General features: G+C 59.9%; 3 protein-coding genes across 6 annotated transcripts; 1 reads left to right on the top strand and 2 right to left on the bottom strand.

Moving 5' to 3' along the window:
• Window positions 1-5: 5 nt before the first annotated feature.
• Window positions 6-4934, top strand: LMF2 (lipase maturation factor 2). Of its 2 annotated transcripts, none has more exons than XM_022596926.2 (14): window positions 6-158; window positions 714-967; window positions 1119-1147; window positions 1290-1504; window positions 1579-1757; window positions 2239-2380; window positions 2545-2670; window positions 2799-2904; window positions 2978-3074; window positions 3157-3339; window positions 3476-3644; window positions 3804-3915; window positions 3989-4085; window positions 4166-4934. In XM_022596926.2, the coding sequence occupies exons 1-14, from the start codon at window positions 65-67 to the stop codon at window positions 4454-4456; spliced, it is 2094 nt and encodes a 697-aa protein (XP_022452634.1). In that variant the 5' UTR covers window positions 6-64; the 3' UTR covers window positions 4457-4934. The 2 variants fall into 2 exon arrangements, with proteins under 2 accessions (XP_022452634.1, XP_089777675.1); XM_089921549.1 differs by having other exon boundaries at window positions 3473-3644.
• Window positions 4935-13743: 8809 nt separating this feature from the next.
• On the bottom strand, window positions 13744-16480 carry MIOX (myo-inositol oxygenase). The gene is made up of 10 exons (XM_022596797.3): window positions 16415-16480; window positions 15666-15746; window positions 15377-15457; window positions 15137-15299; window positions 14916-14983; window positions 14678-14787; window positions 14533-14600; window positions 14396-14445; window positions 14099-14211; window positions 13744-14017 (listed from the first exon to the last, which is right to left on the bottom strand). Exons 2-10 carry the CDS (start codon window positions 15711-15713, stop codon window positions 13909-13911), a joined length of 810 nt encoding a protein of 269 aa, XP_022452505.3. The 5' UTR covers window positions 15714-15746; window positions 16415-16480; the 3' UTR covers window positions 13744-13908.
• A 94-nt stretch (window positions 16481-16574) lies between these two features.
• On the bottom strand, window positions 16575-20652 carry ADM2 (adrenomedullin 2). 3 transcript variants are annotated; one of them, XR_016395097.1, is made up of 3 exons: window positions 20276-20628; window positions 19097-19704; window positions 16575-17619 (listed from the first exon to the last, which is right to left on the bottom strand). XR_016395097.1 is itself a non-coding variant. In XM_089921548.1 (3 exons), the coding sequence occupies exons 1-3, from the start codon at window positions 20383-20385 to the stop codon at window positions 17539-17541; spliced, it is 411 nt and encodes a 136-aa protein (XP_089777674.1). In that variant the 5' UTR covers window positions 20386-20652; the 3' UTR covers window positions 16575-17538. The 3 variants fall into 3 exon arrangements, 2 of the variants coding, with proteins under 2 accessions (XP_089777674.1, XP_022452726.1); XM_089921548.1 differs by having other exon boundaries at window positions 19485-19704; window positions 20276-20652; XM_022597018.3 differs by lacking the exon at window positions 16575-17619 and having other exon boundaries at window positions 18239-19704.
• Between the last annotated feature and the right edge of the window lie 63 nt (window positions 20653-20715).

Raw genomic sequence — 20715 nt, 5'->3', positions numbered from 1 at the left:
GGCGGGGCGGGGCGGACTGGACCGGACCCTGGGATCCAGTCCATCCCGCAGCAGCGTAGCGGATATGGCTGGCTCCCGGCTCCCGCGGCAGCTCTTTCTCCAGGGCGTGGCCGCCGTCTTCATGTTCGCCTTCGCTTCCCTCTACATGCAGATCCCGGGTGAGGGCGCCGAAGGCGGACCCCCCCACCAACCCGCGCCCTGTGACCCCTCATCTCCCCACCAGACACTCCGCTGCCTGGGGGCGGGAGTGAGGTCCAGGCCTTGATGCACGGGGTAGGGGGCTGCGGTTTGTGTCCTGCGGGCTGCGGGGGTGTGGGCAGTGGGAAGGCGTGCAAGGGTTCATTTTCAGTAGGGTTCTGGGTTCTGACCTGGGTCGGGGGGGCAGAGCCCTGAGGGGGGTGGGCCCAGACCTGGTGGGCAGGTAAGAGAACAGGCTCTGGCGTGGAGGAAGGGGGAACAGGGCCCTGCCGGGTGGAAGATCCTGACCTGGGGGAGTCGGGTAGGCCTGGGGCCTGACCTGGGTGGGGGGGTCTGGAGGGTCAGCAGGCCTTGACCTGTGAGCGGGTAGAGTCAGCAGGTCCTGACCTAGATTTGGGGGGCGGGGGTCTGCAGGGCTTGACCTGGGGAGGCGGGCCTGAAGGCCCTGACTGGTGGGAGGAGTCAAGCCTTGGAGGGCAGTGTCCAGTGCCTGGCCCTGACGTGCCCTCTCACAGGCCTGTACGGCCCTGAGGGCATCCTGCCTGCACGGAGGACACTGCGGCCACAGGGAAAGGGACGCTGGCCGCAGCTGTGGGAGACCCCAACGCTGCTGTGGGAGACTCCGCTACTGGGGCTGGACACAGCACAGGGCCTGGAGCTGCTGAGCCTGCTGGGCACCCTGCTGGCCCTGGGAGCCCTGCTGCTGCACCAGCTGCGCCACCTCCTTGTCTACCTGCTGCTCTGGGCTGCCTACCTGTCTGCCTACCAGGCAAGTGAGGGCTGCCTGCTGCCCCCTGCACCACTGGGACCCTTATCTCCAGCTCGCTCCAGGCCCGTGCGCTCTCCACCCCACCCGTGCCTCTGCCTTGCCTGCCTTTGCAAACACACCCCCTGTTCCCTGACAGCCCTTCTCCCTGCAGGTGGGCCAGGTGTTTCTTTATTTCCAGTGGTGAGTGACTATTGGGTGTGGGGCTGCAGGAGGCTGGGTGGGTGGGATGGGGTGGGGTGTGTTTGTCTCTCCCGGGAGGACCCCCTTAGGGGGGCAGCCTTGATGGGGAGGAGGTCCTTTGTGCTATTTTTTCTCCCCACAGGGATTCCCTTCTGCTGGAGACTGGCTTCCTGGCCTTGTTGGTGGCCCCTCTGAGGCTGCCCCCGCGCCACAAGCAGGCCCAGGGCAGGCTGGCAGGGGTCTCGCCCCACGAAGACCTCCCCTTCTGGCTCGTGCGCTGGCTGCTGTTTCGCCTCATGTTTGCCTCGGGTGTGGTCAAGCTGACCAGCCGTTGCCCCGCGTGGTGGGGGCTCACCGGTGAGGTCCCTGTCTGGACGTGGGGCAGTCTTGGGGGCTCTGCCCAGCCCTGACCACCCGCCTGTCACCCGCAGCCCTCACCTACCACTTCGAGACTCAGTGCTTGCCCACGCCCGCCTCCTGGTTTGCCCACCATCTGCCCGTCTGGCTGCACAAGCTCGGCGTGGTGGCCACTTTCCTCATCGAGATTGCAGTGCCCCCTCTGTTCTTCGCTCCAGTTCGCCGCCTGCGCTTGGCTGCCTTCTACTCCCAGGTGGGTGGGGTCCTTAGCCATCAGGAAGCCAGGCAGGACGTGGCCTTCCTCTGCACTGCCCAGAGGGTCCCACTGGGGATGGGGTGTCTGCTGCCAGCAGTCAGAAAGGCCTCATGGGCAGAGGAGCGAGTCAGCCTGAGGTTGAAGGTATGCCTGTGGGGCAGGGCTGCAGCCTCGCTGGAGGATGTCCATCTTGGGTCAGCAGGGGCAGGTGGGGAAGGGCCGCCGCACGAGGCGTGCCGAGCTCGGGTTTTCTCCAGGTGGTGGTGGGGAGCCGTGGAAGTTGTGAGCCCAGGGGGAGGACAGGAGGAGTGGGAAAACAGAGGTCTGCATGCGGTGACGAGGAGGGCACAGAGGCCTGCAGGAGAGATCTAGGTGGGGCGGGGTGGGGGGGAGATGGTGCAGAGGGGCCTGGAAGTAGGCTCTGAAGGGCCCAGGAAGGGGGCGGCGCCTGCAAGCTCTGAGTCCAGCCCCTCCCCAGGTCTTGCTGCAAGTCTTGATTATCGTCACTGGCAATTATAACTTCTTCAACTTGCTCACCCTGGTGCTCACCACTGCCCTCCTGGATGATGTACACCTGGCCGCCGCGTCTGGCAACAGCCGCCGCAAGAAGACGCCCACCTGTGAGTGTCAGCCTGTCCCGGACAGACAGCCGTCCTCACCCCTGCTGCCTGCCAGAGTGTTGCCAGCACCCCGCAAGTGACCCTGCTCTAGCTCCGCCCCAGCCCCCTGGCCGTAGACCCTCCAGCCCTGTTCCCGACCGACCCATGACCTCCTTGCCCTGCAGCCTGGCCCAAGGCCCTGCTGGCCCTGCTGCTGGAGCTGGCCGTCTATGGGCTTTTGGCCTGCGGCGTGGTGCACTGCTTTGGCCTGGAGGTGGACTGGAAGCAGCGCACTGTTCACTCCAAGACCAGTGAGTGCCAGCTGGGGGCTCAGAGGGCAGAGGCTAGGCCATCCCTCCTCATGCCCCCTTCCTTCCTTCCACAGCCTTCGCCTTCCACCAGTTCTCCCATCCCTCCTCACGCCCCCTTCCTTCCACAGCCTTCACCTTCCACCAGTTCTCCCAGTGGCTGAAGATGGTGACCCTACCCACCATGTGGCTGGGTGCAGCCTCCCTTGCCTGGGAACTGCTGACCGCCCTCTGGAGGTACATGGTCTAAGTGGGTGGGGTAGGGCTGTGCAGAGCAGGCCTGACTGCGCTTCGGTCCCCTGCCCCCCAGGTGGACCCAAATGCGAGGGTGGCTGCAGAAGTTCTGTGCTGCAGTCCAGCTGTCCATCTTCGGCACTGCCACGGTGGCCCTGTTCATGATCAGCCTGGTGAGTAGTCCCTTGCGGCCGGGGTAGGGGGTCGGGAGAGGGCTGGAAGGTCATTGTTGAGCCTCTGCCTACCTGTGTCTAGGTGCCATACTCCTACATGGAGCCCTCGACCCATGGGCGCCTCTGGACTGGGGCCCACCGCCTGTTTGGCACTGTGGAGCACCTGCAGCTGGCCCACTCCTATGGCCTCTTCCGCCGGATGACTGGTCTGGGTGGACGGCCCGAGGTGGTGCTCGAGGGCAGCTATGACGGGCACCACTGGACGGTGAGAGCTCCCTGGGGCCCCTGTCTGGGGCACCTGGCGGGCTCCACGGGGCTGGGGAGCCCACTGGCGTGGGGTTGGGGGGAGGAGCCGGGAACCAGGTCCTGCTGATAATGCTAAACCTCACTCTGCCCAGCAGGAAATCGAGTTCATGTACAAGCCCGGTAACGTGAGCCGGGCGCCCCCCATTGTGGTGCCCCACCAGCCGCGCCTCGATTGGCAGATGTGGTTCGCGGCCCTGGGCCCGCACACGCACAGTCCCTGGTTCACAAGCCTGGTCCTCCGCCTGCTGCAGGGCAAAGAGCCAGGTGAGGCTGGGCCGTGGGGCGGAACCTATAGGGAGGTCTGGGGGGACCTGCGGGGGCAGGGCTGCTGGAGGTGTCGCCGGGAGGGGCGGGGCCTGGTGGGGGCTAGGGGGCGGGGCCGCGGGGAGGGCCCAGGCTGAGCAAGCTCCCCGCCCCTCGCAGTGATCCGCCTCATCCAGAACCACGCGCCCAGGTACCCCTTCCACAAGCAGCCGCCCACTTACGTGCGAGCCCAGCGCTACAAGTACTGGTTCTCGAAGCCCGGGGAGCAGGGGTAAGGCCGGGCGCCAGGCGGGGTGCGCGGGGCCTGCGCGCTGGCGCCGCCTGAGTGCCCCGTGCTGTTGCAGCCAGTGGTGGCGACGCCAGTGGGTGGAGGAATTTTTCCCGTCCGTGTCCTTGGGGGACCCGACGCTGGACATGCTGCTCCGCCAGTTTGGCCTTCAGGTGGGAAGGCGTCAACCAGCCTGGGGTGGGCGGCAGGGGTGGGCCCAGGCCTTACTCCACCCCCCACCCCCACCCCCCAGGACAAGAGCCCGCCCCGGGCCCGCAGCTCCAGCAGCACCCTGGCTCAGGCGCTCCGCTGGATGCGGAAACAGCTGTCTGCCCTGGAGGCCCCTGCCCTGCTCTGGGGGCTCCTCGGAACCGTGGGGGCCATTAGGGTCATGCAGGCCCTACTGGGCCCCCAGTCCTCCCCTCGGGCCAAAGAGGAGAAGCACAGGCCAGCCCCTCCGGAGGACTCGGTGGCCGCCAGCAAACAGGCTTCCCCAGACCCCGACGTAAGCAGCGGTTCCCAGACCCCTCGGCGGAAAAAGTAGCCCCATTCTGTCAGCCACACGTCCGGAGAGGGTCAGGGTCCCGGCTCATCTCTGGCCTTCTGCAGCAGGGTGTGGCCCAGCCACCGTGCCTTAGCCAGCTGCCACGCAGACGCAGGTTGGGGTGCTGCCCTGTGGGGCAGGCGCTGGCTGCCCTTTTGCTTCGAGGGCCCTTTCGTCCACCCACGCTAACCACGTGCCATCCCAGGGCATTCTCTGGCCTGATGGATGGCCCAGGAGGCCCGTGTGTGACTTGGCCCAGGGTCCTTCCCAGGACACTGTAATCAGGGCTGTGGGAGGTCCTCCCCTTTTGCTCCCACCGTAGGGGTCCGAGCCTGATGCCCCTGATGCGAGCTCCTGCATAGGAAGGGATGCGGCTGCCCTGCTGCGGGAGAGGAGGAAGGACGACCCTGCGGTCATCTCCACAGCAGCCTGTCCTGTCATCTGGATCCGTGAATGAATAAATGCAGTTCGTGCTCGATCCTGCGCCTGCCATTTCCTTCCCACTGGGGAGCCTGAGGGCAGTGGGCCGTCCCTGCCTTTGACGGTGCACACAGCCCAGATACTGTCCGGCTGATCGCTGACCAGTCTTCCTGGGTGCCTTTGCTTGTGCAGTCCTCAACATTCTCGTTTATAAAATGGACGCAAGTGTGTGAGCTGGTGCTGCCTGAGGCCCTGAGCCTCAGTGCCGCACAGCCTGGCCGGCCTGTCAGCTCTACATGTCAAGGCCGTGAGGTTGGTGCTGGAATGTGGGGGCCTGAAACCATCTTGAGGACTGGAGGATTCACCAGAACGCAGCCCCTTCCCACTCTCCTGCTCCTGCTTCCTCATCTCAGGGCAGAGCTGAAGGGTCAGCACACTGGCCCTTGCCTAGGCAGGGGTGGAGGAGACATGGGGGAGGGAACTCGTCAGGCCCGTGACAGCGGAATGGGGCGTGGGTTGGGAGAGCAAGGAGGAACAGAGGCCCTGGACCGGGGGCGGAAGAGGGAGGATGCGTATGACCACCTGTGTTCTGACCACTTCCTGGGAGCAGCAGATGAAGGCACTGTCCAGGTTTTGGTTTGGAGATCGGTTGTCAATCAGGAAGTCACTGCCTCCCCTGTGTCTGGCTCTGCCCTCAGCCCCTACCCCTCATGCTCTCACCTCACAGACCCCTGGAGAGCCCCCCAGTGTGCCCAACCCCTCCCCCCCAAGTCACTGAGCCCCCCCGACTGACCCAGGTAGACAGTGCTCCACGCTCAGCCCGTGCCCACTGTCACACATGGCTCAAGGGGACCTGTGACCTGAGCCTTCGGATGCTCCTAGACACAATTAAATGATCTGTAAGTTGACCTTTGGCTTAAGACAGTACATAACAGCCCGCGGACTTCCCTGGTGGTCAGATAGTTGAGAATCCGCCTTCCAACGCAGGGGGTTCGGGTTCAACCCCTGGTCCAGACACTAAGATCCCACATGCCACGGGGCAACTAAGCCCGCGCACCGCAACTAGAGAGCCTGCACGCCACAGCAAAAGATCCCGCATGCCGCAACTAAGACCCGACAGAGCCATAAATGAATATTTTTTAAAACGAGCAAAAATCAACGGAATAGAAAGCAATAAAGAAAACAAAACAAAGACAGTACAGTTGACCCTCTGTATCCTCAACTTCTGCATCCACGGACTCAACCACCCTCGGGTTGAAAATAATCGAAAAAAATTCCGGAAAGTTCCAGAACACAAAACTTGAATTGGCTGCACAATCAACAACTGTTTACATAGCATTTCCCTTGTATTAGGTATTATAAGTAATCTAGAGACTATTTAGAGTGTATGGAGGATGTGTGTAGGTTTACGCAAACACTACACCATTTTGTGTAAGGGAACTTGAGCATCCGTGGATTTTGGTATCTGGGGGGATTCCTGGAACCAATCCCCCTTGGATGCGGAGGGACAGCTGTAATATAACAGTTTCAACTATATATATATTTAAACTGTAATATATTTAAAATTTTAAAATCTGTCCTTTAGGCTTTTAAGCTCAGTGTATGAATGTCTTTTGGAGTGGGGTGGGGAAGGTGTTTGTTTTCCATAACAGCTTTGAGATGTAATTCACGTGCCATACAACTCACCCACTTAAAGGACACAGTTCAGTGGCTTCCAGTAGATTCAGAGTTGTGCAGCAATCACCATAGTCAATTTTAAAACCTTTTTATCATCTCAGGAAGGAACCCTGTTCTGCCTAGCTGGCGTCTTCCAACCCCTCCTTCCCATGACCTCAGCAACCACTGATCTACTTTTTGTCTTCGTGGAGTTAGCTATTCTGGACACCATGTAAATAGAATCATACAATTTGTGCCCTTATATGTCTGGCTTCTTTCACTTAGCATAATATTTTCAAGGTATATCTGTGCAGTAGCCTGTGTCAGAACTTCATTCCTTTTTATGACTGAATAATATTCCATTGTATGTTTATGCCACATTTTGTCCATTGATCCATCACTAGACATTTGGGTTATTCTCACATTTTGGCTGTTGTGAATAATGTTGCTGTGAACGTGGGTGCACAAGTATCTGTTTGAGTCCCTGCTTTCAGTTCTTTTGGGTGTATACCTAGAAGTAGAATTGCAGGATCACGTGGCAATTTTATGGTTAACTTTTTGAGGAGCCACCAACCTTTATCACAGCGGCTGCTGCGTCTTTTAAATTTTACATTCCCTCCGGCAGTGTACCAAGGTTCCCGTTTCTTCACATCCTCACTAACACTTGTTATTTTCCCGTTTTTGATAAAAGCCGTCCTCATGGGTAAGAAATAGTATCTCAAAGTGATTTGTTTTGTCTTCTTTCTTTATTTTTGGCTGCGTTGGGTCTTCGTTGCTGCGTGCGGGCTTTCTCTAGTTGCGGCGAGCGGGGGCTACTCTTCGTTGTGGTGCACGGGCTTCTCGTTGCAGTGGCCTCTCTTGTTGCCGAGTGTGGGCTGTAGGTGCGCGGGCTTCAGTAGTTGTGGCACATGGGCTCAGTAGTTGTGGCTCACGGGCTGTATAACGCAGGCTCAGTAGTTGTGGTGCACGGGCTTAGTTGCTCCGCGGCATGTGGGATCTTCCTGGACCAGGGCTCGAACCCGTGTCCCCTGCATTGGCAGGTGGATTCTTAACCACTGCACCACCAGGGAAGCCCTCAAAGTGGTTTTGATTTGCATTTGCCCAATGGCTAATGATGCTGAGCATCTTTTCATGTGCTTATTGGCCATTTGTATATCTCCTTTGGAGAACTGTCTATCCAAGTCCTTTGGCCCCCACCCCTTTTCTTTTTTGGCCTCACCATGTGGTGCGCTGGATCATTATTCCCAGATCAGGGATCAAACCCACTCCCCCTGCAGTGGAATTGTGGAGTTTTAACCACTGGACTGCCAGGGAAGTCCCTCACACTGTTTTGATTACTGTAGGTTTATAGTGAGTTTTGAAATTGGGAAGTGTGAGTCCTTCAGCTTTATTGTTTTTCAAGATTTTTTTGCTATTTGGGATCCCTTGAAATTTTAGAATGGATGTTTTTATTTCTGCAAAAAAAAAAAGCGCCATTGGAATTTTGATAGAGATTGCACGGAATCTGTAGAGCGCTTTGATAGTAGTTTGACCCTTAAACAGCGCTGAGGTTAGGAACACGAACACTAACCAATCGAAAATCCGAGGATAACCTCACAGTTTGCCATCCATATCCGAGGTTCCAAATCCACAGGTTCAACCTACCGAGGGTCATGTGGTGCTGTAATATGTATTTAGTGAAAAAAAATCCACATACCAGTGGACCGTGCAGCTCAAGCCGGAGTTGTTCGAGGGTTAACTGTATTGTCTTCTTAACAGTAGTGAGTCTCCCAATCCATGTACTTTCATTTTCTCTCTTCTATTTAACTCTAGCAGGTTTTAGCAATAACTCTGAAGGGTTCCATTTATAAATTTTAAATGCCTAAAATATTCTAAGTGCTTTATAAATTTAATTTATTTTCTAACTGTTCAGTCATCTGACGCAACACAACCTTCCCAAGCTTCAAAAAAAACCCCATAAATGAATAAACCTACAAATGCAATGAGCCAGTAATTCACGTGAACTTCCCTTTACCAAGAGTAAACTTACTAAGATTGACCAGAGGCAAAACCTTACCATAGCCTGGCCTGGTGAGGACACACAGTGCCGGGACCCAGGGCTGACTCCGGAGTCCAGTGGGGCTGGGATGTGGGCCCCATGGCTCCTGGGCTAGCACCAAGTTTCTTGGCTTCCAAAAGGAAAGGTGGGAGAGGAAGTGCAGCCCAGCCTCCCACCCAGACTCGTGGAAAGGCAGAGCCTCCGTCCACAGGAAGAGTTCCGACACCCACCCCCTTGGGTACCCAGGCCCCTGATGAGGCCATCTTTCTGATTCACACTCCCTCCCCAGACCCACACAACGTTCCACTAACGCAAGGCAGCCACTCTACATCTCACTCAAAACCCCTCGCTCATGCCAGGTGGGGAGGCACCCACATCACTTCCAGGCTCCAGCTGGACACCCACCCATGAGCTCAGTACAGTCGCATCTCGCAATTCTACATCTCACATCTCATTGAACGGTGAAGTTAGCCTCCAGAAGATGTTTGAAGGACAGCAAGGAAAAAATACAGCTTGTGCTTGGTCCTGCAACAATCACGAGGCAGGGCTGGTCGGGCCTCCACGCCCACAGTCTTGAGGCAGCTGAGCCCTCGGGCCCGTCTGCAGAGGGCGCTGCCGTCTTCCACTAAGCTGGCTGCTGGAGTCAGCACTGCACATCTATGGGTCTCCAGGAGCTTGTTCCCAGTCCTCCTGGCCTCTCAGCCCTGCACCAGCAGCCCTCTCCCAGTGGAGGTCAGCCCTGGTCACGCCCCTCAGCTGCCTGCTCATTCAGCTGCCAAGGTGCTCAGAAGGGCCACGTGGCTGGCCTTGCCCAGCTCAGAGGGCTGTCTGTGGGAGGAAGCACTGCTTCCTTGAGAAGTGCATTCCACATGCAGCGTCACCCGGTCACTGGGGCAGGCAGCAACAGCTTCTCCAGGGGTCGCGGGTGCAGGAGTGAGAGCCACGTGCACCAGATGGCTCCCAGACACAGGGCATTTTCCACAGCCCGACTCCCAGAGGCGCCGTCTCCAAGCTGGCACCACGGCTAGGGCTTCGACTGGTGGCTGCACCATTCCATCAGATCACTGATTTGGGGTCGTGGGGTGCGAGTGGTAGTTTCTTGGGGGGTTACTGCAATTTGGAATCTGAAACCTTACCAGTGAGCTTTCTGTCCTCTCCCACGTGAAAATCCATGTGTGCATCTTGCACTCTGAATGGATATTTTTACTCAGGTGTGATTTTGGTGGGTCACATATTGGTCATTTGGAAAATCTTGGCTCAGTGAGTTATGCAAATCTTCCAGATGTTGACACATTCCATCGTACAGTCTAAAAAAATCACACTCATTAATTTCACCATCCACCTTATCAGACAAACCTTTAAGTATGAGGAAGCTGTCAAGTTCACGGTGGTGGACACAAGTTTTCCCAAATCCCAATTTTTTCTTGAAAGCTAAATGTTATCATTGGCAATAAATGCTGTCATCGTTTTCCTTTGTCCATTTTTTTAAACAATAAATTTATTTATTTATTTTTGGCTGTGTTGGGTCTTCATTGTTGCACGGGGGCTTTCTCTAGTTGCAGCAAGCAGGGGCTACTCTTCAATGCGGCACGCGGGCTTCAGTAGTTGTGGCTCACGGGCTTAGTTGCTCCACAGCATGCGGGATCTTCCCGGACCAGGGCTCGAACCCATGTTCCCCGCGTTGGCAGGTGGATTCTTAACCACTGCGCCACCAGGGAAGCCCTCAGTTTGTCCATTTTTGAGGAAATGATCACCAAATCCCCAAGGCTGAGTGACTCGGGTGTGTTTGTCAGTTGTTCTCCCGAGTAAGACTGACCCGCTGAGCTGGCAGCTGGGGCCACACCCGCTCTCCCTAGGCAGCCGTCCTGCTGTTGCCCGCACAGAACTTCCTGTCCCCCCCAGCTTCAAAAAGAGCTGCACTCAAGGAGGAGACTTAACAGTATCAATAGCTTTTACTACTTCATCAAAGACATTCTTGGGAATTCCCTGGCCGTCCAGTGGTTAGGACTCAGCATTTTCACTGCCGAGGGCCTGGGTTCAATCCCTGGTTGGGGAACTAAGATCCCGCAAGCCACATGGTGCCACCCAAAAGATAAAAAAAGATATTCTTAAGTAAAACTTACCTTTTTTTAAACTGCAAGAGTGAGGACTAGACGGCCACGGCCACAACCGTTGCCCCCATTGTGACATTCTGTCACCATGGGAATGGGGGCTCAGTGAAAAGGCAATGACGTCTCTGGGTGAAAATAGCAGTGACCTCACAGGCCCCTGACAGCCTAGAGTTTCGGGGGCCGCCAGGCAGCTGCCTACCAAGCCCTAAGGGCTGCGGTCTGGGTATAGCCACAGACTGTTTCTCTTTCAGTTCAGGCTTGAGCCTGAAATGTAGGGGTTTGAGCTTATTGTTGTATTTTCTTAGGCCATCAGTGCCCTTGGAAGCAGCCACCTTCCTCTGTGGTCACAGTCCCCTCGGCCTGGCCAGAGTAACAAGGCCATAATCAGCCACTACGCTCCTGCAGGCCACAAACCCACCAGATTTTCATTACCGGCAGGCGTTGCCAACTTTCAGCCCCAAAGGGGCCTGATAACAAATTCTACATTCCTCTAAGACTCTGTGGCTCGCTACCACTCTCTTAGAAGAAACTGGTTCCTTGACAGAGAAACGTGGCTAGTTAGAAGGGTGCTGGAAGGCCTGACCCGGGCCGTGGGAGTCGGCGGGCTGCAGGAGGGGCGGGTGCAGTGAGGCAGCGGTCCGGTGACGGAAAGCAGAGCAGGCTGGAGGGAGGGCCAAGCCCCTCCTCCTCTCTGCGGGCTCCTCAGCTGCCCAAGTGCCCTGAGGCTCCCAGCGGGGCCCTGGTAGACAGAAATACGGGAGCCCTGGCCCCTGCTGCCCTTCCCCCACGCTGGGGCCTTTTTGCAGATGGCCAGGTTAGGGTCTGCAGGGCCACAGAGAGGCCTGGGGACCCAGGAGCAGGGGCAAAGGTGGCCACTCCTGCTCTGCACTGGGGAGGCTGCCCCGGGGGGTTTCAGGGCACAGAGGGGCGTCTGTCCAACACCCCCCTGCCCAGCTCTGGGGCTCATGCTTCTCTTCCCCACCCCAGCCTCTTCCCTGCTCCCAGGAAGGCTGAGAGGCCCCGTTGCCCACACCCAGTCCAGGCTCAGAGCCCCCTGCACCCCACAAGCAACTCTAGGGAGGGACCCCCTTGGCACCCTGCACCTGCCCTGCCTGAGCTCAAAGGCTGAGAGGGGGCCGCGGCTGGGAAGGCTGCCCAGGGACGGTGCGAGGGAGCCCAGGGCAGGCAGGAATTCTCCAGAAGGAAGCACAGCGAGTGGAGAAGAGCTTGGGCAAAGCCTCTTGACACACTCGAGCCCGTCCTCTCCTGACACCAGCGCACAGAGGGGCTGGGGTACACAGCGAGGGCCGGGGTGGGGTTTGAGCGGAACAGGAGGGTCTGACCGTGCAGCAGCCTGGACAAGGCAGGGGGGGCAGCGGGCAGTGCCACCTTTCGTGGCTACAACCAGTGGACATTCAAGAAGTGACTGGGTCTTCAGCCCCAGCATGTGGATTTGTAATACCACCTCCCACTCAGCAAAATCAAGGCTCCTTGGAGAAAGGGCCAATTCTACGTCTAGGGCAGCCTCTGTGGTAAACTGGAAAATGGCCCCCAAAGATGTCCACATCCGATCCCTGGAACTTGTGAGTGTAACCTTACTTGGAAAAAGCATCTTGCAGATATAATTATGGACGTTGAGATGAGGAGGTCATCCTGGATAGTCTGGGTGGGCACTAAATACCATCACAGGTGTCTCTATAAGAGGGGCAGAGGGAGACAGACACAGAAAAGGAGCTGCGTGAAGACAGAGAAGAGACAGCCATCCACCAGCCAGGGTGCGCTGGTGTCACCTGAGGCTGGATCTTCCCGGAGCCTCCGGCGGGGGCACTGCTGACACATTGATCTCAGGCTTCTGGCTTCCTTCCAGCACTTGAGAGAATAAACTTCTGTTGTTTTAAGTCACCAAGCTTGTGATAATTTGTTACAGCAGACTCAGGAAACAGTCGGGCGTCTTGTTACACCAGACACGGCAAGACATCCCAGAGACCCTTGCGATGGTCAGAAGAAGCCGGGGCCCACAGGAAAGACCCTCCCCAAACCTGTCTGAGCACCAGTAAGAATAACTCACTGAGGCGCAAATATGCTGAAATCTATGCGTTCTTGATTCAAAAACAGACAACTTGATCATGTTTGAAGGATGCTAGGGAACCAGCTCTTGCAAAACAGTAAATTAAGAGAGAAACAGGAGCATTTACTTCCCTTTCCTCCATAAACAGGGACCAAACAGCACCAGGGGAGCTGCTCTTCACTGCGGGGCTCTACCAGGTGAGTGAAGGTGGAACTGGAGCCTGGCCGTTCTCACTGTATCCGGTGGAGGGTGTTCTCAGACCTGAGACTGCCGCGCAGCAGCTTCTGACAACGCGGGAAACAGCGGGGCTTCCGGATAAAGCACAGCCCCCGCCTCTAGGGCACCCCTGCCCTCAACAAGTCAAACCTGAATCTGACTAAGCCTCTAAATTTAGTTACCAGTTAGCAAGAAAGACCGAGGAAAGTATGCTGATAGATACCATGGGGACGCAACCAGCAAATCCCAACAGGAAGTCCCTAGACACAGGAGCCACTTTCTTCAAAGGAATAAACCGCTAGTAGAGGGAAGGCTGACGCTGAACTGCAGCATGAGGGGTGCACACTTGGGGGACGAAACCACAAGGAAAAGAAGGTGATTGTCGGCCAAGGTGAGGGCTGCACCCTGGGGCCCACGGAGGGTTTCTTGGCGTGTTTTCGTGGATCGTGTTCATGGCAGTTAACCTGAGGGAGCATTTACCATGATGTTTCCTGTAGTGCGTTCTTCTAGCTATCAGGTATTTTGTATTGTTTTCTTTAAGGGGACTGAGCCCAGAGGACTCAGTGGCTGTTTTCAGAATGTGGAGGTGGGCAGGGTGACCCCAGGTTCTGACGCCAGAGCTGGGAGGACGAGCAAGATGCTTATGGCAGCAGAAATGGCCGGGCACGCGTGTCCACGAGATCGCGGACTTGCCTGTCCCGCCCCCCGCCCCCCCAAGTTACTGCCCTGCCACGACACGCCTCGGTCTCAATGAGGGTTTGAGGGTCAGACTCACGACCTGCTTCAAAGTCTTTATTGCAACCGGGGAGAGGGGCCAACGGGGCAGGGAATGCAGGTGGGTATGTGGGGTCCCCTAGAAAGGCCAGGGTGGGTCGTCACTGTGCCTGACAGTGGCTGTCACCCCAGGGCACCCAGCTGGGTGTGGGCAGGGTGGGCAGGCCGGTCACCAGTGGAGGACACCGGGGCAGTACTTGTCAATGAGCCCCTGGTAGTAGGGCCGCAGCTTGTCCACATCTGGCAGGTCAGAGCTCTTGGTGTAGAGATCGAACTTGCTGCAACGCGGAGGGACAGTGCCTCATGAAGCCCCGGGTCCCCTCCCCTCCCCCGCCTCCCCCCCACGGGCACGACCATACTTGAACTCCTGCACCCAGGGCAGCATGGCCAAGTCCTGCTCGTCGCACAGCTGCTGGTAGTCGCCGCCCGTGTGCCACGGGTAGAAGGAGTGGAACCGGATGATGTAGAAGGCCTGGGGCAGGAGGAACCACACCCCACGCTCCAGGCTGGGATGGACTGGGCTGCACTGGGCTGCACTGGGATGAACTGGACTAGGCTGGGCCAGGCTGGGCTGGACTGGGATGAACTGGGATGAACTGGGATGGACTGGGCTAGGCTGGGCGGGGTTCTTGGTTTGGTTCCTCCCCCACACCTACCTCCGGTGGGAGGGAGAATTTGTTGAACTTCATCATCTGGTACATGTACTCTGGGGGAGAGAGGGTGTCACCACCAGGCACCCAGAGGCGTGGCCCCCACCGCAGTCCCCACTGTTGCTGTCTCTAACTGGCCTCACCGTCATGGCCCCAGGACATGAGGACGTTCTCGAGCCCACAGTGGGGCTGGTACATGCCAAGCTCTGTGCTGCAGGGAGAGACAGAGGGTGAGGGGGGCTCAGAAACACCCTGCAGAGGGGAGGGCCAATGGCGAGGGAAGCATACCTGTACAGAGGGTCCTGGAGGTCAGGGTTGTCCTGGAAGGTAGAGTCCCAGAAAAGCACAGAGCTTTGGGGACGGCAGCCAACTGGGAAGGTGTCTCCAACGACTGCCCACTGGGGACGGACAGGCAACGGTGGGTGGGCCTGACTGGCCTGCCCACCAAGTGGGTGTCCAGAGCAGAGCCCAGAGCCGAGGCTGCCCTGGGCCCCGCCCTGCCCACCCCCTCCACCCCTCTCCTCACCTGGGGCTCCCCTGCCAGAGCCAGGACCTTCCCCAGGTCGTGCAGGAGCCCGGCGAGGTGGAACCAGTCTGGGGGAGAGAGAGGGGCAGGGCAGGCTAGAGGGGGTGCAGGGGCCAGGGCAGAGGGACAGCCTTGGGGCTGGGGTGGGGGGCAGGGCCTGCTGGGAGAGGGCCGGACCTCCACCCTCCCCCACCACCAGCCGGGGCGGGTGGGGAGCACACCCTTGTCGGGATGGGCCTTCCGGATGCCCTCGGCCGTCTGGAAGGCGTGGAAGGAGTTGGGGAAGTCCACGTCGGGGTCCGACTCGTCCACCAGCGCATCCAGCATGTCCACAGCCTCCATGACAGTCATTCTCTTATAGGAGAAGCTCCCAAACTGGGCATGCTGGGCCAGTAAGGGAGAGGTCAGCGTAGCCCCAGGGTCGGCCCTCGGGGGGTTCGGGTTGGGAGTCTTCCAGCTACCTTCCTCCTGACGAAGTCCACGGTCTGCCACGTGTGCATAAGCTTGTAGGTGGTGAAGACACGGTCCAGGAGAGGGCCGGACTGCAAGGCAGAGGGTCAGCCAGGCAGCTCGCCAACCCCTGCCCTTCACACCCAGGGGGCCACTGCCTCCCAATCCCAGGCCTGGCCCCGCGAGACGCGAATGGGGTATCCCCAGGGTGGCCCCTGGAGCTGTGCAAGGGGACAGGTGCTGCCCTTCCCAGGGGTGGGAGAGGCAGGGGCGCAGTGAGGGGCGGCCGCAGGTGCTCACCGTGTAGTTTCGGAAGCTGCCCTTGTCTTTGGCCGCCTCTGGCTCCATATCAGGCCGGTAGACCAGGGAAGGGTCTGGGTCCTGGTTGGGTGGGGGAGTGAACCCATTTCACCACAATGCCAGCTCCGTGAGGGAGTGAGGACATCCCCAAGGGGGTACGAGACTGTCAGATGCAGTGGGAGCCCCAGGGCACAGCCCCTCCCAGCACAGGCGCGGGCGCTCCAGGCTCCTGGTGTCCTTATCTGCAGGGTGGATGCCGAGGATGCCTGCTTCCCCAGTGATGCACGGCTCTGGCAGCACCCCTACCCGGCATCTCCTTCTCAAGACCTGGGTCCGCAGGGAGCCCAGGGGTTGGGCCGACGACCCTTGCCCCAGCTAGACCACGACAGGAAGGAGGGAGACCTTTGACCCAGATGAGCGGGCGGCAGAAACCCGCTGGGAGAGGGCGTGGTGCTGCTGCCTTTTCCCCGGGGGAGCAGCCCGTGCGGGGTCTGGGGTACTCACCACAGCCACCTTCATCCTGAGAGGGGGCAGAGCTCCACAGGCCCGGGTGCCCGTATATATGCCCACAGGTTACATAAGTGACCGGACACCACCCAGCCCCTTGGCCTTGGCCCTCGGTAATGAGTGACCATCCACCCTCCTCCTGGCCTCTGAGAGTTAATGTGTCAGCATAGAAGCAGCCCCAGCGGCCCGGCCCCCCCCCCCCTCCACCGCCAGCCAACCTCAGAGTCCCTGGAGCAACTGACCTGCCTGGGAGGTCGAGGCTGCTCTGTAGCCAGACTCCCACTCCTGCTTCCCAAGCTTTAAACACCTCCATGCCCCAGGCGGTAGGCCCCTCCCAACACCCTATCATCCCCAGGCACCTGGGATTTGGGGCGGGGCGGGGCGGGGCTTATTTCAGAAAGTCATTTTGACACTTGTTAAAATGGGATAGAAGACTTTATTCACGTTTTCCTAGAAGGGAGAGGTCGGGCTCCACTCTGAACACAGAGTAAAATCCCCAGCACAGTCAGCTGGAGATTTACAGGCACCAGGCAGGGAGGGGGCCTGGGGTGGGCTGGGTGGGCAGGGGTCAGGAGGGAAGATAGCCAGAGGAGAGACATCAAGGGTGGGGGCACTCTTGCTAAACCCCAGGATTCTGTCAAGGGTGTGATTCTTGCTAATACTGGGCGAGGATGGAGCCTTGGGCTCACATTTGGTCCAGGGGGTCTTTGTCAGGCTCTTGGAGCGAGGGGCTCCATCTCGAGTCAGGGCAGAGATGAATTCACAGCGCTGGTCATGTGCGGGCTGAGTTAGGTAGTGAGGGCACAGCAGGGAGCGCACCGCCTGGAGCTGACGGTCCCGTCACTGGAAAGAGGCCGGCACTCTGGCGAAGGACGGGCACCGAGCGCCGTCAGGGTGAGTGGGACTGGAGAGGGCAGTGGGCGAGGTGCGAGGTGCTGGGCACTCCACGAGGCGCCTCGTGCCCACGCTGAGAATCAACCAGGCCCCACTTGAAACGGCAAAGTGCTTTCGGCCCATGTGAGCCCATAGCGCCTCCAGCTTCCCAGGTGCATGTGCACATGTGCATCCCTCACGCACTTTTGAGGTTGGTTTCCTCTGCCTCCTCCCACTGGAATCTCAGTCCCTGGGGGTGGGGGCAGGGTTTATTCTCTGTTTCCACATGTGCTCAGAAAATATTGGCTGCAAGGATGGAGAGGGGCCTGGGGAGGTGGGACGGGGGCTGGAACCATGACCCCAAAGCAGGTGGTGGCTTGGACCAAGAGAAGGGACAAAGGGCCGGCCGGTGGATCCAGATGAGGCGGGAGAGGGGCAGCGGGTGGGGGAGCTGGGGGGCGGGGGGGCTGCCACCAGGCCTCCAAGTGGGGTGTCAGATAGGCAGCCAGGACACGGTCTGGAGCTCAGGGGCCATGTGGACCACAGTGCGATGCTGTGACCATGGCGGGCGACCCTAAGGAAAAACAGTCCAAGGCTCAGGCAGCACCTCGGCAAGGGCACCAGGTGGTGCAATCCTGGGGGCTTCCTGGCAGTCTGCGTTGCCACAAGGAGGGTGCAGTGTGGGGTGGTGTTCTGGCAGGGGGAGCATCCCCCGTGGAGAACCAGACCGCAAGGGACTTTACCCCAGGGCCGGGGCCAGGGAGGATCTGGGCCGAGCTGAGCTCCTGACTCTCCCTGACTCGGCCCTCCTGGAGCCCTCCTCTTCCTTACCCCCCAGTCCCCCTGGCCCTGTGCCATAGCCCACCCTCCCTGCCTGCTTTACACCCCTCGGTGGCCACAGGCTCCCAGCTCTGAGGCCCAGCCTGCCGCCCATCCAGCCCCCACTCACACACCTGTTCCAGCCTCCCCCCAACATCCACGCCTCCCCTGGGCGCTCTCGGCTCCTCCCCCGGGGCCCCTGCTGTCCTCAGTTCATCTCCCCAGCGGGGCGGGGACCAGCCTGAACTATTCCCACGGGGCCTGGTGGAAGGAAGGTGAGCCCTGAGCTGGAAGAGCAAGCGCAAGGGTGGGAGGCCAGATGGCGCTTCCAGGAGCCTCCCGCCCTTAGGGGGCCCCCGGGGGTCTGAGGGGCAGGCCTGCCAGCGACCCAGGGTATGGGCTCTGTGGGTGGGCACTGCAGGGACCGCAGGCACCTCCCTGATCTCTGGCTGCAGAGCTGGGATAAAGGCATGCTCTCTTCACAGGGTGGCTGAGAGGGTGACATGGCAAACATCGACAAATTAAGTGCTGTATGAACATTTGTTAAATAACGGAAACCGTATTTCTGAACCCGTGAGGCATAGGGCACCAGTACTACAGGACTAGCAAAAGGCTCTGGTGTCACAGCACTTAAAGCCCCTCCCCCTCCCCCATGGCGGGTGGGGGGTGGGGGCAGACACACACACCAAGAACTCCGCCCCCTGGCTGTGGACTTGTTCTTCAGATAATTTGAGGCCAGTCCCCTCCCCCAGGCTCCTGGCAAGCCTGCTCCAGCCTCCTGTTGTCCCCACGCCGGGCAGGATGGGGCTCAGGGAGCCCCTGTGGCCCGCGGGGCCCCAACCCCTGTTCGGCCATCCCTACCCACCTTGAGGTGGTGGTGCTTCCGCCTTAACTGAGAGATTTGGGCTGGGAGATTTGCCCCGCCCCACTCCCACCCTGCCCTAGGGAGTGGGAAGGGTGTTCTGCCCTGCTCTGCCCCAGAACCCCTGCACCCTTTCCCCAGCTGCCCTCAGGGCACCCAGGCAGGGAGTCTCCATCGTGACCTTGGGCCCAGCTGGAACAGGGCAGTCCAGCCTTAATCCTACCAGGTCAGGACCAGCAGGGAAGAGGCCATGCTGGGCCAACTCCGGGCCCCTCCTCTCTCCTGCTTGCCCAGAGGTGGCCCAGGGTGTTCAGGTCCCTGGCATCTGCCCTATGTCCTTGGGCAGACCCTGTCCTCTAATGCTACCAACCGCCTCCAAGTGTTACACTCCCCAGGGGCAGAGCCCCTGGGTGTTCAGGATCTGCTGGGTCCACACACGTGCACTGGCTTCTGTGTCCACAGTCATTCGAGGTTGGCTGCTGCAGAACCTGGTGGGGGTAGGGTGGGGCGGGGGTGTCCTCAGGGGCCTGCACTGCTGTTCCAGTGACTGCTCTTTGCAGGAGCTTCGGGGCTAGTTCTGGGCTGGGGGCTCAGCTGCAGCTCTGGGATTAGGGTGCGGCATCCCAGCTGGGACAGGCAGGGGTATGGCCTGCCGCGCCTCAGCCGTAGCTGTGCGGGCTGCTGGGGTCCACAGGGGCTGAGTCGTGTGGGCCGGCTGAGCCGATAAGCTGCCACAGGCGGTGGCTGAGGTTCTGCACCTGGCAGGTGCCCAGCACACAGCCCACACGCAGGAGCTGGGCTCGGGGCCTGCGGGGACCCAAGTGTCGGCGGGGGCCATTCCGGAGAGGCTGACCCATAGCAGGGGCCAGGCTGGCACTCCTCTGGGGCTGGAGGGCCTGGTGCAGCTTCCAGACCACAGGCCAGGCTGCAGGGTGCCGGGACTGCAAGCCACTGGAAGGAGTCCGGGCTGGGGGCTCCCTGCAGAGGGAGATGGAGGAAGTAAGCCCGGTGGGCCAGCCTTTCAGGGACCCATAAACCCACCCACTTTCCCTTCCACACAGGCCTGGGGTCACTGGCAGGGGAAGCCCACTGAGCTCAGGGCTCAGGGCCTGGCCCTCAGCCACTCAGTAGCCCATTTACCTGCTCCTCCCTGGGCAAGAGGCAGCCCTGGCCTCTGTGGGCCACTAAGCTCAGGACTCAGGTGACTCCCTCTCAGCCCTTCCCTTGGGGTGGGGGGAGGTGGGCGGGCCTGAGGCCCCTCCAGCCTCCCCTCCCACAGCCGACCTTTCCTTTTGAGGGGTCTGCTCTGCCAGTGTCGAGGAGTGGGCATGCCTTCGGAGGACAGGCAGAGAAAGAGGAACCTCTTGCCCTGCTGGGGGGTTGCTTAGGGCCTGGGGCTGGCCCTTGATCTAGGGGGTGGGCCCCAGCAGCAGGTGAGGGGTTTCCCCAACCAGGGGCTAGAGGAACTGGGGAGGGGTCGGGGTCGAGGCCTCCCCCGAGCACTCTGGTTTCCTGCCCCGGCAGCCAGGGTGGTCTGAGACCTGCTCACCTGGGTCGCGCGGGCGGCCGGCTCCGGGCCAGGCCGAGGGACAGCGCGCCTGGGAGCTGCAGGTAGAGGAAGCTGATGCAACCGAGGGTGACCGTCAAGAGCCGGACCATGAGGGCGGGGCCGGAGGGGGCAGTGAGCCGGGCAGGTGTTGGGGGCGGCCCTCGGCTGAGCCACCGCTTCCGCCCGCACCTCGGGGCGCGCGGGCTGGCGCCGGTAGGTCAGCGAGGGTCTCCAACACAAAGCGACACGAAGTGGTGCGTGAACCTCCTCGGCCAGCTGGCGGTCGGGGCCCTGCTGGGGCCTGAGCCTCAGCGCCTCGGGGCTAAATAGTCTTCCAGGGGGGCGGAGCCGGACGCGCCGGCGGGACGGGGCGGGGCGGGGCGGGGCGGGGTGCTCCCGAGAGAGGGCGGCGGCCGTAGGGAGCGCGGGCGGCTGGCCAG

Source organism: Delphinapterus leucas, chromosome 11, assembly GCF_059928025.1.
Source record: "Delphinapterus leucas isolate spDelLeu-1000000601 "Yukka" chromosome 11, BTC_Dleu_Yukka2, whole genome shotgun sequence".
NCBI lineage: Eukaryota > Metazoa > Chordata > Mammalia > Artiodactyla > Monodontidae > Delphinapterus > Delphinapterus leucas.
The sequence above is the reverse complement of the archived record's forward strand: the minus strand, read 5'-3'. Positions and strand labels throughout refer to the sequence as shown.

Bases quoted from the DNA above. Each gene is read 5' to 3' on its own strand.
- ADM2 (XM_022597018.3), bottom strand. From the start codon at position 20,385: ATGGTCCGGCTCTTGACGGTCACCCTCGGTTGCATCAGCTTCCTCTAC. The intron at 19,705-20,275 runs GTGAGCAGGTCT...CTCCCTCTGCAG, and splicing joins CGGCCGCCCGCGCGACCCAG to GGAGCCCCCAGCCCGGACTC.
- LMF2 (XM_089921549.1), top strand. From the start codon at position 65: ATGGCTGGCTCCCGGCTCCCGCGGCAGCTCTTTCTCCAGGGCGTGGCC. The intron at 2,905-2,977 runs GTACATGGTCTA...CCTGCCCCCCAG, and splicing joins CTGCTGACCGCCCTCTGGAG to GTGGACCCAAATGCGAGGGT. The intron at 3,075-3,156 runs GTGAGTAGTCCC...ACCTGTGTCTAG, and splicing joins CCCTGTTCATGATCAGCCTG to GTGCCATACTCCTACATGGA.
- MIOX (XM_022596797.3), bottom strand. From the start codon at position 15,713: ATGGAGCCAGAGGCGGCCAAAGACAAGGGCAGCTTCCGAAACTACACG. The intron at 14,446-14,532 runs GTGAGGCCAGTT...TCTCTCCCCCAG, and splicing joins CATGTCCTGGGGCCATGACG to AGTACATGTACCAGATGATG. The intron at 14,212-14,395 runs GTAGGTGTGGGG...CTCCTGCCCCAG, and splicing joins AATTCTCCCTCCCACCGGAG to GCCTTCTACATCATCCGGTT.